Below are 19235 nucleotides of genomic sequence, written 5' to 3'. Positions count from 1 at the left end.
AATAAAAACAAGCAATCTCTCATAAAGAAAGTAAAATGAGTGCCCGGAGAGGACAAAGGTGAAGGGGCAAAGCTAATCTGCAAGGAGAAGGTCAGGCCAAGCAACAAGAAAAGAAGTATGTTTAGCCTGGAAAACAAAGGTTGACAGAAAAGCTGGGGTACTTCCTTTCACTGACCCTGCCAAAAMCCTTTTTTAAACATGGCTTTTAGATCACTTCCTACCTCAACTCCACAAATTCTCTCCCATGAACTTTCCTTCAATCCCACTGACTAAATACAGAAAAGGCCAATGTCACTAGTCTTTTGCTGTAAAAAGTCACTAGAAATCTCTGCCACCTTTACTGTTTCAACATCTACCTTAAGTCACATTAGAGCTGTCCCTTCCCTCACTCTTTTTTTTAAGAATATTTAGGAGTTGAGACAGAAAGAGGTTTTCAAATTAATTCTGAGCCAAACTGTTTAAGCTGACTTTCCTAAACGTCTTCCCCCACAAAGGGGGATATACCATTCCCCCTCACTGCTACAGGACTCTTCTTTCTGCTTGCCTACCTTAAAACCAGAATGAACTCTGCCAACCCTGGTAAGCACAGGACAGAACAGTGAAAACAGGAGATGTTCTGAGTTCTCTGCAGCTGACAGCAAATTCTACCTGCTGTAAGAACACACCATTTTAATGAAATTGCCCTTGAGAAAGATTTTGCAGGTGCATTCTCTCCAGTGTGAACTGCTCCACTCAGAGAGTGGAGTGGTGCAGAGACTTGAACTTCAGTTTCCCACATCCCAAGGCAAATGTCCCAGTGATTTAACTACCAAGACGGCCTCTCCCCCTCAGTGGTTCAGGTGCTCCTGGATCATATGAAGAGAACACTCCCAGCAGGACCTGGCAATGCCAAGTCTTAACTCTGCAGCTCAGAGGTCAGGGAGTTAAGTTGGGATGTGGGAAATCTATGTTCAACTCCCTACTTACCTGATTTAAAGCCTGATCTTGAACTGAAATCCCTCAGAAGGTCAGTGCTGTTATCACATGGGCATACAGACTGTCTTTTCCCCTCCTCTTTGTTCCAAAAGTAATGACCTGGGTTATAAAAGGCTGATGGTTCAGAAAAATGAGTAAGAAACAYAGAAAAAGAAAGTATGTACAGAGAATGTGGTAAGAGACAAAGGGAGAAAGGAAGGAGAAGTGRAATGAGAGAAACAGAAGAATAGACAATTAAAAAGGCAGAGAGATGCGAAAGGGAAAAATGCAGCTACAACTTGGTCCTGAAGTCTATAAATTGATTTCCACCAAATCTGTCATCACAAGCAAACTACTTTAGCTGAACCAGAGTGCAAATAACCYGCCTTTCTTTGCTTACAGCCTTAAGTATTTTAAAATACCAACACTCTCCCTAGGARTTCACTCCCTTAGGAGTCTCCTAAGACTACCCTCAAACTCCCTCCTCCCCACATTTCGTGCTTAAATCTTTCTCATTTCTTCATGCMCTCCAATTAATCCATTGTTTTGGCCAATATACCAATACAGCTAAAGCCACATTTACCTATGATTTTATGGATTCACAAAGCAGGAACAAAACTAACTCCAGCTCACCSTAACCTACACTCCTGCAGATGGCAAGAGGAAGTTACTGTACAACCTGTTAGCACCGAGAGTAAACCTGACCTCTAYAAAGCTGTAATTTGGCAGAATTTTAAGATGCACCTCAAGCCTCATAAAAGTGACTTAATTTGCAACTTTGTCATCTTACCTCAAAAGGCAGCATGATTGGTGGTGGTGGTTTTTTCAGTTCTTCACATTTTCTCTTTTTACATATCCGGTGACTCGTTTTGCGCTTCCTGCAACAGCTGCACTCCTCACAATTTGTCTTCCGCAGACAGGGCTCACAGACTCCACAACGCCTTCGTTTCTTCTTCTCCAGCATAGGGAGCAAAGATGAATATGGAACAGGGTAAGCACCAGCTGGATTTTTAAGAGAGGATGGCCCTGAGGCCTCAACTGCTTCAGTGCTGTTGCTCACGTTGTCCTGAACCAAATTCCAGCGTACTCCGACACTTCCCAGCTGTGATGAATAATCATTATGCTGCAGTCTTGAGTCAGCTGGCAAATCTGCATTTATGGCTTTTTCTGAGGCAAGAGCAGAGATTTCCATGCTTGAAGGCAACTCYGAAACAAAACCTGCAGAGAATTGTCCAGAGCTTTCAGCAGAGATTTTATCAACTGTGCTTTCTTCTAAATCTGAAGATAAAGTGGGGACATATCCTGAATTTAAAATTAATGTCTCTGCATCAATACATTTAACAAGCTGTTCAATGTCCTCTACTGGAATGTTGTTTAAAGAGGTATTGGAGACCGGTTCACATATTGTAAATATGTTTTTTGTGTCAAATTCTGAATTCTCTCTTGTACAGCTCAAATCTGAATTTGAATCAAGTTCTTTGTGAATGGGTACAAAATCCACAACCAGTTTCATGGGGTATTCTGCAAGTGAACTTGCACCTTCAAAATGTAAAAGCAAATTTGATTCAGAGGCAGCTACAGAACTGGAATTTAAATCAAAGTCTTTATTCTCAGATTCCAAATCCCAGCCTGCCTTCAAGCAAGACTCTGCAAGTGACCTTGCATCTTCTAATAAGTGTTGTTGTGAGTTAAACTCAGAGGTAACTAGAGATGCWGAATCCAAGTCTTGTTCTTCCCTAGGTAGCACCATGTCCAGCTCCGCTCCAATGTGGGATTTGGCAAGAGTGACCGACTCTATCAGTGCTGCTGAGCTGAGGTCTGAGGTATCAACAGAGCTGGAGTCACGTTCTGCACTGTTAAGCAACACATTGAAGGGAGTCTCTGCATGCACCATTGAGTTTGATTCAGAGGCAATTATAGAGTCAGAAGAAGATGGAAGCACCAGCACAGCACCTTCAACAAATGCTTCAGCCAAACTACCCGTATCAAGATCACTGGGTATCTGCTCGCAGGGCAGGTCTTCATGCTTAAATTTCACCTCTAAAGCTTCTGTACCATCATCAGKTTCCTGACTGTTTGAAAGGGAGTCATCTATTTCAGGTATTTCCACGCCCTTGTCCTGACTGGCACATGGGGTCTCTTCACCCTGTGCATTACACAGACAGCCTTCCACAGGCAGAGAAGCTAACTCATTTTGTGCTAAATCTTGCTGCAATGTTATTTCACCTGGTTCATCATTTTTCTCTTCTGCTATCACCAGGGCTTCTTGTTCATGTTTTTCCTTTGTTTCCAGCCTTTTTTGTGCTGCAGCTTTCCTGGGTTTGGCAATTATTGGAGCTTGGGACCATCGACGGGAGAAGGATCGGTTACGGAGAGACATTGTAAAGCCATTGACGTTGAACGAATCCTGGCTGTGAAAAAGGATATTGTCAGCTTTCTCCAAAGTCACCCAAGATGCTCCTGACAAGGTTCTGGTTACGCTGCTCCTAAGAAGTCTACTTGAAGAGCTCATGATTGGTTTCTTTTCTTGCTGTTTTTTCTTAACATCTTTTTCTTGCACTGGCTTTTTTCCTTTTCCAGAACTAACAGCTTTTGTGGAAGTCTTTGTGGGTTTTTTTTGCACTTGGCTAGATTTCTTTTTGCTCTGGTTAGTTTTCCTTTTGCCTAACTCTTCTTTTTTGGCTGATCTGGAAGGCCTTGCATGGTGAGCCATGTCTGTGGAGCAGGAGGAATGTTAAGAGAAGAGATGGAAAAAAATCATGAGCTCTTGAGAGACCTCTTCAATAGAAAACTGCATATTCCCATTACTGCCTTCTGTGCTGATACAATGTCAACTCTGAAATAGAAAAAAAAATACAAAACAGCATTAATATAATTTTAATTCATAAAAGGTGCATATAACTGATMATTTTTAATATTTAAAAACACAGAGGTAGAACTAGAAATAGCAGTATGGGGTGTTATGTTCAATTAGCACAAAAGTTTTGAAAATATTAGTATACTACAAAATAAAAAGCTTGCCTAGAGGTCTGTAACAAAAACAAAGAAGCAAAGTGAGCTCAAATGACCAGGCAACATCACATATTTACTATTMATTTTCACATCTTGAGTATTTATTTCAGTTTTTAAAAGTTTGAGTTTTCTCAATTTTATTAACACTTCATTAACCAATGAACTCACTMGGAGTAAGAGAAAGTTCATATTTATCAGTGTAAGGACATTCAGGAAAGAAAGAACAAAGCTGAGTTTATTTTGGGTGTGTGTACTCAATATATCACCACCAGGGCATGTGTCATTCTTTCACCATCCACTGGTAGCAAATGGCACAAATCCAGATAAAACAGGAGAAGTAACTAGCTCCCCAAAGACATCAATTTGGGGTATTACAGGGAAACTGGGGCAGGGAAAAACTGGTCTTTCCCAGTGTTATCTTCCAGAATAACATCATAGCACACTAAATGACATTCCAAGCCTTATTTCCATACTTTCTACCTATATCAGATGTCTCATCCAGGGAGATTGTCTCTGCTTTATCGCTATGACTTACTACATTTACCCTGAAAAACACCCACCATGCATCTGCCCCAAGCTTTTATCCCCAAACACAACTGAATCATCTCAAAAGACACAACAGATTTCTCACCAATTTCCTTTGAGGCAGATTGTTTTTTTTTTAAAGTGCAGCAATTCTCACAAGTACCTATTTTTAAGCATRCAGTGCTTTTTAAGTACCTGTGGAAGGCTCTGAAAGCTTTATTTAGCTGTTTGAACAGATCAGGTGGGTAGCCAAGGGCAGYCTAAAAATGGGAATGGGCAGAGCCAGAGGCTCTGTAGCCTCCTGCAGCAGGGTGGCTTCCTTTCACCACCATTCCTYTGAATTCCCTAAGCCCAAATCAAGTCACCTCCAGGCCATCTGCACCTCACTGAAGGGAAGAGGCCAAGAAAAGGGAGAACAAGAAGTATGGGGATGATGTCTAAAATTCTGACCTCAAATGGAAGTAAAAGAAAGGGAATCTTGGCTCCTAAAGGAAACCRAAAAGGAAAGAAGAGTGATACCAGGCTTCTGACACCACCACTCCCTCTTATGACCTCAATCCCCACCTTGAAGCCAACAGGGTGATCTCATGGAGGCACATTTTTACACACACAAATACCACTCAGAGCCACTACTACTGTACAGGACAAAGCTAAACACACTTCTCAGGTTAAATCAGAAAACAGTGCCCATCAAACACACAACAAACAAACAAGCTAAACAGCATCCCTCCTCCGTCACAGCAACAAACCCAACCTGGAGAGACTAAGCAGACACAGTTGTTTACAGCTGTGGGTGAAGCTTCAAAAGTCATGGAGCACCTCCCACAGAAGCGTTCTGTAAAAGTTGGGTCAGCTACTGAAATAGTAAAACAAATACAACGCTGAAATGAAGGTAACCCGAGCGCTCTCCTTTTTCTACTCTTCTCTGGAGATGCATGAGGGAAAGGGGACAGCATCACATCAGCAGGTCCAGGAAACAGTTGTTGGCAGCCTGCAAAAAGCCCYCCTAGTTTCTTGGGGTTTTGACAGAGACTTGGCTCGTCATTCCAAAGGATGGCCTGGTGGGCTGCAAAAGCAGCTGGAAGCCAGCAACAGGCACATCTGTAGCTGTTAGCAGAGGAGCTACATAACAGTGGCAGGAGAGGAAATGCAAGCTACTTTCAGAGCCTATGGCCAGGTGGGYAAGGAAGAGAGCAAGCAAACAACAAAGGCCAGGCAACAATGGAATGTGTGAGTCAGGAGGGGGACTGAAGAGATAAAGTGTTTTCTCCTTATCAGCCCTGAAACAGAAGCAGAATTGCCAGAGAATTCAGGAGGTCTGGAGTGGAAACAGTGATGGGATTTTTGACAATACTGAATGTGTATAATGCTTTGCTCGTATTGCTTCTCTACATAAGCAGTTGTTGCTGTTATTGTGGAAGTTAAGGAAGCATGACCACCAAAATTATCAATCAAATTAATAGAAACTTRATTTATAACAATTTGGTAATTTTTAAAATCATTGSTACMATTACATGATAATATGTCTTYACCTGCATTTGGACAGTGACAGGACATGAGGRAATGGCTTCAAGGTGAAGGAGGGCAAGTTTACATTAGATACTAAGAACAAATTCTTCTTGGGAGGGTGGTGAGGCCCTGGCACAGGCTGCCCAGAGAARCTGTGACTTCAGTATCCCTYWAAGTGTCCCAAGGCCACGCTGGATGGGTCTTGGASCAGCCTGGGATAGTAGAAGTTGTCCCTGCCTGTGGCAGAGGATTGGAAYGAGTCAATCTTTAAAGTCCCTTCCCACTCAAACCRTTCTGTGATTGCATGATTTGAAAATTGCAAAATATTKGCTTCAGGATTGAAGAGGCAAGATCATCCTGGGGTTCTTTCGTTGGTTGGCCTTGCCTTTTCTTTTTTATCTATGAATACAGAAAACACACCTGTCTGGCAAGAATATAGGCTCAACCCCAAAGCATTGCTTCTCTTCAGGGCCAAAATTAGAGAGGCTATGAACAGMGAGGTTCAAGACTTCCCCTTTTCTTGCTAAAAGAAGAATGCTGACATTTGTAGGAAATTGCCTGACTTTATATGCTGCATTATAAAAGATGGCAAAGGCTTTGTCTGACTCAGAGAGGACAATACAGGGGCACAAGAACAGCAACTTTTATCCGTTTTGTTTCAGTTTTGTCAGTGGAGTGATCTTAGGTTTTTCAGAAGAAATCTGAATTGACCCCAAAAGGAATTTTTTTAGGGGTGGGAGGTTAATGCTTGACTTTAGCTTTTTCCATTTAAAGCACTGGCAAAGACTGTTGATATCTGCAGCAGTTGCAAATCCTCTCATGTCACTTCCTAAGGACAACAAATGGCTTTATTACTACATTGGTCATATTTCACAGCAAGTAATTGTATTTCCAAAACATCTATGTGGACTCGACAGGATTATAAAACGTAAACCTCATGGGGCAATATAATAACTTGTCACTTTTCTATCATCCTGGAGAGAAACAAACTTCCTTCAATGCTTTCTTCTGAAMGCCAAAGCAGGTGAGAGCTGCCATGCCCTCCCTCAGGTGTCTCTAGGATGTAAAAGGGGTAATGGGTGACAGGAGGGTTTGTAGAGAATGCCCCAGATAATACCAGTGCATCCCGAAGCTGTTACTTGAGCCACCTTATCACTTCTAATTCATGTGCAAAGCTGCAAGCTGGTTTTAAGGCCAGTTGCTTATGTTTTTGCTCATTCATAGTACTAAATCTGGAACAATTCCACTGACTGCTATAATCCTCAACAAATACTGCTAAAAAAAAGCTAATCAAAGGCTAAATCTTTTAGTCCTGTCTTGGTCAAAATTCCAAACAATTATAATGAGAATTCTGTCTACCCAAAAATTAAGAAATTTAACCCCATACTGCCAGAATGGGTCCAGGAAAAAAAAAAAACCCAAACAAAAAACCCTAACAAACCCACCCACACTGTTTCACCTTACACAAACTGGTTAAAAAAATAAAGCAAGTTTTTGTTTTAGAGACACTGTCAATCAAGGTTCTGTTACATAACTTAATTCTTGTTGGAAGATGGCAGGGGAAAAAAAAAGATATCAGAAGATGTGTCCTCATAAAAAATGGTGGCAGCTTTTTTATGGTGTCATGAAAGATGGCAAGTGACCCCTSAACAAACAGGGCTGAACAGGGAAAAGAAACGATACAGCTAGTCACTAGTCACCTGGTTTCACTACAGTCTGATGTACTTATTAAATACATTTTGCTTCAGTGTTTAGGTACGTTTTTAAAAGTCCCTTGATAATTGCCTATAGGGGAAACAAGATCTGGAAGCTTTAATAAAAGCCACGTAATACACAGGTTCCAAATAATAAGGGCTGCAATGAGACTAAGAAGTCACACAAGATCAGATACACAACTCAGAATTGTAAAACACCTCATCTTCTGGCAGCAAATGGTCTAGAGGAAGATGCAAGAGACACCAGAGAAGACAGACATTTAAAAAATCTGACCCTCAGGTCCAAAAGCATGYCATATCATCTGCATATTCTTCCCARATGCACCAAAGCCAACCTGCTTTCCAACCGGGCCTAGTTCCCTCCACCTACTCTCTGCTCTGTAGAACAATTTTTATATAAAAAGAAGAGATATGGGTTAGGAGGAGGGAATCAGCTTTAATCTTCCCTTTTCCTCTTCTTTAGTCCTTGAATACACATTTGGCTTTGGTTAAGAAATAAAAATGAAACTTCTCATCTGCCATTTCAGTACCATGAGTTATTTCATACACAGCCTTGTACGGAGGCCTCCCCACTCCATTTACTACATAAAGGTTTTCTGCTTTACATTACAGGACTATGCCACTCTCAAGGCAACCACATACACTAAACTTTGACTTAAGCCAACACTTTCCAGCAGCACACGAATGTGGAGCAGGCACTGCAGGATGCCACCTCAGTTYCTCACAGACAAAGACACAAAAAGCACAATCCTTTACTCACTCCTCAGTGACACACAATGATTCTGAGCAGACTAAGCACCAAGACCTTCATCCTAAATTTTTGTCCAGAAGGCCACCTCTGTGTTTGGAGGATAAGGCAGGGTTGCCACCCCCCTGTGTAAGGAGCTGGAGGCTGTTCTGACATAGGCACACTCCATGGTTAGCATTTTGCATTGTCATGACTTCATGCACCTTGGAGTCTGCACAGTGAGTCACACAGATAAAAAATACCACAAAAAAAAACCCTCCCAGTTTAGGGAAAGCTCTATTAGAATGATTAAAAAAAAAAAAAATAGAAGCATAGCAAGGAACCACACATGCCTAAACCACAAACCAGATTAAGCCTCAGACAAACAAACCAAAAATCCATTGTGAAGACTCACWCCACATGCACAAGTACTTTCCCTTCAGCCAGGCAGGAGCACAGGCCTCCCTTAATCTCTGTGCAGTCCAGCTGAACACTGACCTTCACGGGAGGAATGCTAAAAAAGTGAAGAGATATCAAGTAATTTCTAAAGGCTCACCAAAGAAAAGCCCCATGCACCAGAAGACTCCAGTACTTCTGAATACAAAAAAGGCAAGCAAAACAAATAGAACACTCTAGCTAATCATATGCCTCTCTAATTCTGCATTTATGCTGTTTAAAGCACTGCATCTCTTATTGATAATATGACTCCATTTTTTAAGGTTTTGCCTTTTCTTGAAAACAACATAAAAAAAAACCACAAAAAACCCCCACCACCATTAACTGAACCACCTTATCTCAAAGTCAGCTAAAAGAAGGGGGAGGTAGAGGGAAGAACCTTCAGGCAAAGATTAAGCCTGGAAAATTTCAGCCTGAAAAGTGTTTTGAAATTTTAAGTATCTGAAAACAGAAAGCAGGATGGAAGTGCTTAGGCCAGCTTTAATAACCAGGGGTACCAWGCCATTCATAATAAAACACTGTCAATGAAGATTTTAAATTACTACACAGTGAAGARTGATGTTTTACAGAAACTGTAAATATCAAAGTTCCTTGGTACATCTCACCTTGAATTCTTCCCCARTTACTTGCTTTGCACAACCCAGCCTGCCCTTTTCTCCTCCAAGCACAACAAACCCTTCTTATCTTGAGGGACTGAACCTCAGTCTAAGAGCAACCACCACTGCCTCTTGTGCTAACAGAGCAACTGCCTCTGAAAAGCATAAAAAAGCTTTCTCCTCCTTTACAGTCAGTTTCCACCAGGCTACCTGCCCAGACCAAGACTAAATGCTAAGTTTTCCCAATTCAATCTGTATTCCTAGTTTGTGTTGACTGACAAAATGAAAACAGAGTGATTAAACCACAGAACAGCCTTCTGCCTCTCCACAAGAGTACCTCAAAGAGCACTGAGCACAGCTGGGAAGAACTATTATTATCTGGAAGATTATTATTATTGTTACTACTACTATTGTTTTCACAGATTTTTCCATTGTCTTTAAAATGTAAAGAGACACCTCTGCCCTAGAAATCTACTCGGTCAGTTTTAAATATGCAATGCTGCAATCTTTGGCCATTTTGCACTACAATTTCTAGAATAAGAGCTCTTTAGCCAGATCCATGCTGGTGCAGSCACCCTGGCCAGCTTGTTTATGGGAGGCGGCTCCAAGCGCCTTAGTCCAGGGTATGCACTGAGATTGGTGTGCTCATGCACTGCTCCAGATGCCCGTTGCACATCCCCCTCTCCTCCTTAAAGGAGTAGCAATCTCACGACTCGCTAAGTAGGCCGATACCCAAGTGATRCTCACTCCGTTGCTCTTTAAATATCTTTGGGGTGCAGCAGGATAGGCTGGCTCAGGGTAGGACAGGCTGGGCACACAACTGGCGCGTCTCCTTTGACTGGTGCAGCGCCTGGTCCCTTCGCAGAGCCAGCCCGTTCCGCTGCTCGCTCCTCGGGCGCCAGCAGCCGTACCTTTGTAAGGTTAGCCGGTCCTCCCTTCCCAGCAGGCCGCCTCGTCCTTTCTCCTTACCCATTCGCCGAACCACATCCTTCTCCCCCAGTGCGATCACGAGCACGGCAGGGAGCATTCCCGCCAGCACCAAGCCTCCAGGTGCCATAAGACCACCACCTCCTCCCCCAGCTCCACGAGCAGCTGGACAAGCGCCCAGGAGCACCCCGGGSGCTACAGCCCTACAGGGCTCTGGTTCCTTTAGTGCGGGCAGGCGGTCCCCAAAGGGGGAAGGGAAGGGGCAGGCAGGGCCCTCCCGGGGGGGAAGCAGCGGCTCCTCGTGGCCCGGCCCCGCTGCTGGTCGTGCCCCCGCGACCCCGGGAGCCCACCCCGGGGCTGCAGACAATGGGGCCGACCCCAGCGACGGCGCTGGGGACCCGCAGCGCCTATCCGGACGCGGCAAAGGCGGGGAGCCACCCCTGGAGATGCTCCCCCCGGCTCCTCACACCAGCAGCACCTCCACAGGATGATGCTGCACAGTTCTCGCTCGCCTGTTTTATGGGGGGGCGGGGGTGGGCTGCGGGTATTTTCCGCCTGGCCGGGGGCCCCTATGGCCAGGCAGGGTCCCTTTTAATTGCTCCCTGCCCTCCACGCAGGCTGCAGGCAGTTCCTCTTGCCTGGCGGGTTTTTCCAGGCAGCTCTGGCTGCTGCAGCTCAAACACGCTCCAGTACAGCCAGGGAGACCGGACTTCTTCGCTTTTTCGGCCAACAGACTGCGTTTTGCATTTGAATAACCCCCAGCCTGCCTTCCTCCCCGCCTCGGAACGGCCCGAGCCGCGGGGCTCCGAGCCTGGCCGCGGCGGTGCCTCTGCCTCCCCCTCCCCACTCCACCCTGCAAAGCTCAACTTTGCAACTGGCCGAGGGGATAAGCGAGAGGGGAAGGAGTGGAAAAACAGAGGGATAAAAAAGAAAAAAGGTGGGGGTCCGAGAGCAGAGGTTCCCGCCGTCGCCGGCCGTCCGGCCCCCCCGCCTCCCCCGCAGAAGCCCCGGGACCCGTCCCGCACACGTACCAGGGCTGCGGCGCGGCCAGCCCGCAGCTCACAGGAAGGGGCGACGCTGGCATGGCTCGGAGCGGGGCGAGGCGCGGGTCACGGCCCGGGCCCCCACGGGCGGGCGGCTCCCATGGCGAGATGAGCCCCGGCGCAGAGAGGAGCCCCGGGCCGCGAAACGTGCTCCGTGCTCTCGGCAGCGGCGGCGTCGCCCCTGGCCGGACCCTCCGGGAGGGAGCGGGGAGGGGGCGGCTCGGCGGGGCGCTCGCCGCACCGAGCCCTCCCGGCAGGCGGCAAAACGCGCCCTGGATCCCCGCGGCCGGAGCGGGATTCGCCGCCCCCCACACCCACCCACGCCCCCGCTCTCCGAGGTGACCCCGCACGGCCCCGGGGACAGCGAGCGTGGCGGTGGTGTCCCCACGGCTGCACACAAGAGCTCCCGTCGGCGTGCCAGGATGGTAACGCCAAGGGTTATTTAACAACAACAACAACAAAATAAATAAAATGACGGTAATAAGAGAAAAGGCAAATTATCATGTTACTTGCGGAGGCTGCGGTTTGACGCCGCGTACCTCCCGGCCAGCCACGGTGGTGGCACTCTATAAAATCATCCCTTTTTAGCCTAGAGGAGGGAAAGCCTGCTCAGCCGTGACGGGCGATGGACTCACTGGGGGCCAAACCCCCTTCCCCTTACACGTGCCATTCAGGAGGACTCTCAAACACCAGCGTTCGTCAGARTCCGGCCACTCCACGCGTGGAGCAAACGCTCCCAGAAGCGTGGGGAAGATGCTAACTGAGAAGGAACATCTGCTGAGCCACCCTCTCCCTTGTGCTAGGAGGTAAAAATAATGAGCCTTCCTCTTTCCCCATCCCCCACCTCATCCATTAAGAGCTGCTCCTTCCCAGAGGGAAACACGTGAGTAAAATATTACAGTAAGAGGAAGAGTCAGTCCACCCKTCTTGCACCTTTTCATTATCACCAYAGCCTTTTGTGAAAAACAGGCCACCAAATCTAACACCTCTTCACACTGAAAAACAGATGTTGGAAMTGGGATCTGTAAAACAATATACCCAAGCAGTATGTTTTTAGAAAGGCTTCATTATTATTAAGTCTGTAGCTSTTGTAATCTAGAGCACTTTAAGTGTGAACCAACCCAGTCAAACACAACCCTGCAGAGAGGCTTTTCTGCTGCATACAAGGGAGCAGTAGCAGTACTATCCATCCACCTCCATTCCTAGAGGTGTTTTAAATGCCATCATTTTGTTTGTTTATGTTACATGTGATAAAGCAGAAGTAGTGGCACAGATCTGCACAACTCCTGATCAATGCTGCTCTTCAGTAACAGTGAATAGGTAGCCCATCATCAGTTTGTACCACCATCCTCTTCCCACCTGCCCTACATGTCATTGCAGTGAGAGAAGAACACAATCTGGGAATCTTAGCCAAGCTCACAGACACTTAAGATGAAACAAAGCAAAATCTGCACTACAGACACCTGAATTYTGAAAAGTTGCMCTCAGTGGCAGGGAATYTTATGCAGCAATGCACAAGTTCTCTTTGCTGGGTGTAATCATACCATCTCCTCCTCAGGGCTGSATATCAAGACCTATGTCATTCCAAAGATTTACCTTGCTAGAAGATGAGGTAACACAAGCTATTTCTATAAGATAATAGAACAGGTTTGAGAGGCAAAAGAACTATTGCTCTCAAACTACTGCACACAGCAGAAGGTGAAGGAACTAGAATTTGATAATAAAACCCCACATAATCAGAATATGTTTCTTGGGAAGATGTCAATAAGTTGRAAGTTGTGAGCTTGAATAAAATGCGGAGCAAGAAATGCAACAAGCAATGGGGCTAAGGTTTGTTTAGAATAAGCAGGTTAATTGGAACACCCAAGTATCAACATGCACAATCACAACTCCATTAAAAACATGCCAAAGGCTAGGAAACAAACAAGAATTAACAATTGTTCACTTTCACCCCTACAGACTTATGTGCTCATGCTCTGAGGTCTTTCATCCTGGGAARCAAGTAGCACCAGGTCACAATCTTTTCTGGCAACGGTAAGACACTCAGCTTACCAAGACAAACTGAGTATAAATGTTTAGAAAAAAAAAATGTAATGACTGTCTAGGCAATAAAATGGTGGATGAAATCTTTTCACTAAAATGCAAAGTGAGGCACATGGAAAACCATGGAAATCACAGCCTCTGACTTGTCCCCTACCATTCAAAAGAGAGATCCTGGTACTGTGACAAGGTACTGAAATGATGCTGTTCTGTGTGCTCAAGTGGATTGTTGGGGATCATTACAAAAGAAGGGGAGAACTGAACAGGAAACACCCCTACACCATCATTATTTAGCCCAGAACTATTGTCYACTTATATCTCAAATATAAGATGCAGTCCTGGTTTGCTTAAAAGGTGCAAAGGGAAACTTGAAAGACACAAAAGAACATAATAAGTGTACCCAAGAGCACATGGAKCAGCTAAATGCACCAATATTTCCACCCTAGAAAGGCAACAGTCTGGATGAAATCCCAACCAATAYACTATAAAAAACAAAAACAGTGTGGAAAGTAATATCAGAGAAAGATACTCAGTGAGTGCTTAGAGAAACAATGAGTGCTCTCTAAAGCAGACGATATCAAGACGTATATCAGACACATAATTGGAATGTAGACAGTAACTTCATGCAACATGTTGTCAAACCAAGTCATTGCTACAACACATGGAAGAGATAAAAATCTTTAGAGCTGTTGTTCTGGGTTTTTAAAAGCAAAATTGATGAAAGTTTAATCAAAACTACACAACACAGAAGTACTATTTTAGCTATCCATTGCGTGAAGCTGAAAGAGTGCACTGAGTACCCGTGCTATCCAAGCCTCCTTCTCTGTGTATGCTGCTGGTTATTTTTCTGGGTAAAATTTTAAGCTGGTGGATCTTTGGCCTGACACAGTGCTCCTATCACTATGCTATTACCCAGAATAAAATGCAAATTGACACCTACCTACAGAATGAATRAAACTAAATGACATTGTACAARRTAATAAAGTGCACAAACCTGTAARTAGTTCKGCATTACAGAYRGCTCTGGCCAGATTTGAGTKTGTGGTAAAMATGAGGGARCTGTGAGGGGCAGCTGTTCCSTGAGAGRCACGGAGCCCCACACAACAGCCAGCAGGACAAGGACCTCATTAGCCAGCACCCAGCCCCACTGTACACACATAGGGTAAACAGAACAGGCCCAGGGGCAGCATCTGCATTCAGGCACAAGGTCAGGTAATAAAACAGCTTCCAGGAGCTGAGCTAGGTCTGAGGCTGAACTAAAAACCCAAGCTGCAGGTCACAARCAAGTCTGGAGAGCCACAAGGAAGGAAAATTATGTACAACCTAAGTGAACATTGAACAGGATCCATACAGACTAAAAAGAGCCAAGCCCAAATTAAGGCTCTAGATAAACAGGGCCCATAGCTTAGCCAGAGTTGAGCATAAATAGAGCTCCTGGGCCCATGGGCAAAGGATGTGRGAGGAGACTCTGGATGCAGTTGGTCAAGTCCATTAAGACCTATTATTGCCCTCCGGGTCTTGACCCTTGAAATGGAACTATGTAGGTATGCTGTCCCTAAATTAGTCCTGCAGAGTCATCTGGATCAGACCTCTGCAATAGGCACAGCATTAGTCCAAGCTAAGAAAGACTGATGCTGAACTTAAGTCCTTCACAAATGAAAAGCACTAAGAATTACACTGCAAAGGCACCAAAGCCACTTTTTAAGGGACAGTTTGATCCATCCAGGCCTATCTCAGCTAACCCTGCTTCCTTTGTAGTGGAAACATGATACTGAAATATTAGAGCAGCTTGTGTGATTACAGAACATGGATTACAACTTCTACTTTCTACCTAAGCYTCCCTCACATTTATTAGCTCGGACTCCAGCATGACAAAGTGACCAGCCTGCTAACAGCCTAGATGTGAACCAGGAACTCGTGTGCCACACTGGTGTGTGGTGCTGGGCCTGTGAACCCAGCTGAACACCAGCCAAGCACTATTAATGCCTTTGGATTTGTAATACAGATGATCAGATAAAGTACCCACCGTATTGTTAGTTGGCACTATCTGAAAGAGAAAAGTTTTGAACAACGTAAGTTTAATGCAGAAACCCTTGACTTCTAATTGTGGTTTTGACAATGCCTTCCTCATTTAGTCTTTCTTGGCCCTGGTTCTGYAGATAGTATCTACCTGCCTGATTGGCACAGAAAACAGGTTAACATTTGTAGGCATGCTGAATACAGATACTTTAAGCATTAACACAGTTTTATGTGAAATAAGGCCAGGAGRGATGAAGGCCTTTCTGATGCCCATTCTACAGGCCCATTGCATTTTCCCTAGGTATTTCCTGGCAGATGCTCCTGACCTGCAGTGGACAGCAGTTCACCTCCAGTTTCTACTCTCATTGGAAAGCTTGGCCCTTACTTCATTGCCTGATTGTGCATGAGTACTCTAAAGCATGACAGCAGAATGACTGTGTAGTGCCTTGCTGGTAAACACTACATCTGGGGAGATGTGGTTAATTGTGCATGTACAGACCCAACAGTTTTGGACACTTCAAGTCTACTGCACTTTTGCAGTAAGCCATGTGATACAGGGGTCMCATAGGGTGCACCTTTTCCTGGCACCCGAAAGAAAGGAAGGGGCTGGCTTAGCCGGAGAAATTTGGCATCCACTGTCTTTGCAGACTCACTAACTCTCACGAGTCAAATACTTCTGTTCCTCAAAGACCTCATTGACAGAGTATGGGTAGGGACTGTAAGGGTGTCAACAAGGCTTAATGGCCCTGATCAGSCTCACCTGGGGCCTCCACCCACACACCTGCTTCATGGGCCCAGCAACTCCATTTAAGCTCAGGCCTGAGCAGGCAATTGCTCCCTAGTTAAGTTATGGTGTAGGTGTGCTTGTTTTGGGTGTTGGCTCTGGCCTAGTTTGTTGACTGGACTTGGTTTTTAAATGAACCTCAGGCTTGTCTCCAGCCTTATTTTCTGTCCTTTTTTTGCCTCTCTGGATGCACCACAGGCCTGCTTTGTGTCTTTCCTGTAACCAAGGTCAGAGCCTGTTCCCAGCACCCTGCTCTCCCTGTTCTGCTGTAGAACYGTGCCCTGCTGGTGATGATCCTTCCTGTGTTCTGGTCATATTTGGCTCCTTGTTCACCTGACTTCAGGAAGAAGCACTTTTGTCTACTTGCTGACAGAGATAAAGACAGCTCGAGATAGCACCATGCCAAGGAACTGAGGTTTGCTAGAGTATTTATAACCTGCAAGCTGTGATTTTTTTTGGCAGAAGAAGAATGAGTCTCATGGGGGGGAAGTTATGCACTTCTGATGACATGAGATATGGTTTGGGACAAATGAATAGGCAATTAGATAGGTGTTATTTCAGGTCRCTAATTAGTAACGACCAGAAGCAAGTTTAAAGACTTAAAAAGCTTGCAATCTTGAGGCATGGCACCTGAGGGTAATGTGTACAACTATCCTAAAACAGGGCTTGGTGTATATCAGCATTTTAATAACATAGAAAATAATCTTTTCAGCAACCACTACTATGAGGATAACTTACTTACCTGGAGCCTTGATAATCTATTTTGATTGATATATCTTCAAAGTTATTTTCAGAAAACCAACCATCTTTAACAACAAAAAATTCACGAATAAATTACAACAATTGACAAAACTACCTACCTGTTTGGGGTTTTTTTTTTCCTTCAAATTTACAGCTCTGCTCTAGAGTAATTTTTATGTCTTCCCCTACTGATTGTTGATTTACCAGGGGGAGGATGACATAGTGTCACATGAGCATAACCCAAATGACATTAAAATTGCTGATGACTTTYAAGAATGTTTCATAAAAGAGATATCACCAGAAAACTTCTGTAAAAGGTGTAAACACTTCAAAGTAAAAAGATGAAGTGACAGCAGGGAGAATATTAAGTTTTGAAGTTGTAAATGAGCTATTATAGACGCTAATGAAAAAACAGAACTTGAGAGCACTTTTTACCAGTAAGTATTTAAAAAAACCCACCAAAGCTATGCACATAGAGCTCGTTGCTGAATTCCTTTGTATATATCTATACAAGAGGTTCTGTTTAGTTTTGCAATGAAAGTTTTTTACTGCTTTTCTAAACAGTATGCATGCATGGGGCACATTTCCCTAAATTACGAGGGTTGGCAAACKATTTTCTTGAAATATCCTGCCTGTAGCTAAGAGAAGTAACAGCCCATCTATGTGATTATTGATTTTTCAAGCCTGTGGTGAAACTCTAGAAACTTGATGACTTTCAGCTGTTAGTGCAGTTTCAATGCTTTTCTGTGTGAAATCAGTAAATTAGGTTCCTACAGCTGGAGCTGTTAACACCATATGGTTGCTGTGGTGGGAGGAGGCTTTTCCTAAGCAGAAACCCAAAAGAATACAAATTGGGTGGAGAAAATGGCATAAACAGTGACTATAAAGTTTAGTTCAATAACTCACAAAACTGTTGCCTTTCCATTAGAGGCTTAAAAATCAGAGTGGCAACAACAACAATTTTGCAGGTGTATTACAAAATGTGAAGTCTTGAGAGTTTTTGGCTATAATGGACTTATTCCATGCTTTCTAGAAAAAAAAAACCAAAAACTGTTCACCTTAGCCATTTTTTAATTGTTGGAAAAGATTAGTATTGCAACGGCTGTTTCCCAATTACATAAATGACATAATCATCAAACAGAGCAAAATGAAGCTTTCCTGATTCTGAAGCTAGCTTAAGTTTAAGGAATGTAGTCTTTTAAAGAGAAAAATGAGTAATTTCTGTTGAAGACAATATGACGTAACCAGGAAGCAAAAGGTTGGGATAGTTTGTTTAGAAAGTGGTTCCTTTTACTTGGCAAGTATTGAGATCTGTTTGACTGTTTTCTTTGTGTTAGAAGACTAASTTTAAAAAAAGGCATATTGGTGTAYGATACACTTGAAAACCAGGTCAAGATGTGTGGGGCAAGAAGTATATGAGGAATAGGTGAGTAACTGCAGAAAAATGAGGTTAAACCTGACAGCATGAGCTTTCTCAACAGTTGTCACCAGGCATCAGGCGTGGTCTCCCTCCTTGCTCCGTGCACCAGCATTCAGAGGGTGCACTTGTCGGTTTTTAGGTTTTTTTTTTGCAAGAGCTGAAGAAAAAAGTTCAAGTGCCTTCTGGAAAGCCCTATACACTCTATTCATCAGAGACATTGCTGAAAACCTAAAAAAAATGTCCAAAATGTTGACAATTGCAGAATAACACTGTTTGACCTTTCTGATTCTAAAACATCTGATTTTTCTTTTTCTTTTTTTTGTTCCTGAATCTGTTTCCCTTCCTGATGCATTTTGAAACTTGCATTTAAATAATCATACAGATTTTTTTCTGGGTATGAAACCACAATTGTAGACAAAATAAATATTGATGTTCTAGGACGAAGTTTAAGTAGATATTTAAATAGTTGAAAAGAAGCTGATGTATTTTATTGCATAGCCTAATTAAAGTTGTTTTGGTTATGTGCACWCCCATAGGTCTAGATAAATGTATTTGTTGGCTGTTTTTAAGAAGCAGCAAGCGATTCCCGGGGGTACTACCACACCAGCTCCACGCCCGCAGCGGCTGCGGCGGGGTTAACCCGGGGCAGGGCKCGGAGGGGCGGTGCTGCCGCCGGCACTGACGCGATCCACAAGCGCCGCGCCGTGGCCCGAGCGCGGCTCGGCGGGGCCGCCCCCAGCTCCGCCCCTGCGGCGCGGCGGGGGCAC

General features: G+C 44.3%; 1 protein-coding gene across 2 annotated transcripts in view; it reads right to left on the bottom strand.

Moving 5' to 3' along the window:
- TET1 (tet methylcytosine dioxygenase 1) overlaps window positions 1–11636 on the bottom strand; it is a 71514-nt gene extending 59878 nt beyond the window's left edge. For both annotated transcript variants that reach the window (XM_057377837.1, XM_057377838.1), the window contains exons 1-2: window positions 11453–11636; window positions 1745–3790 (exon numbers count right to left, since the gene is read on the bottom strand). In XM_057377837.1, coding sequence (XP_057233820.1) covers window positions 1745–3667 — 1923 coding nt within the window. In that variant the 5' untranslated portion in view covers window positions 3668–3790; window positions 11453–11636. The remainder of the gene's footprint in view (window positions 1–1744; window positions 3791–11452) is intronic.
- Between the last annotated feature and the right edge of the window lie 7599 nt (window positions 11637–19235).

The sequence above is a fragment of the Malurus melanocephalus genome, unplaced genomic scaffold (genome assembly GCF_030028575.1).
Source record: "Malurus melanocephalus ecotype Western Australia unplaced genomic scaffold, MMel_1.1 scaffold_327, whole genome shotgun sequence".
In the NCBI taxonomy this organism is placed as follows: Eukaryota; Metazoa; Chordata; class Aves; order Passeriformes; family Maluridae; genus Malurus; species Malurus melanocephalus.
Note: the sequence above shows the minus strand (reverse complement) of the source record. Positions and strands in the feature narration are given on the sequence as shown.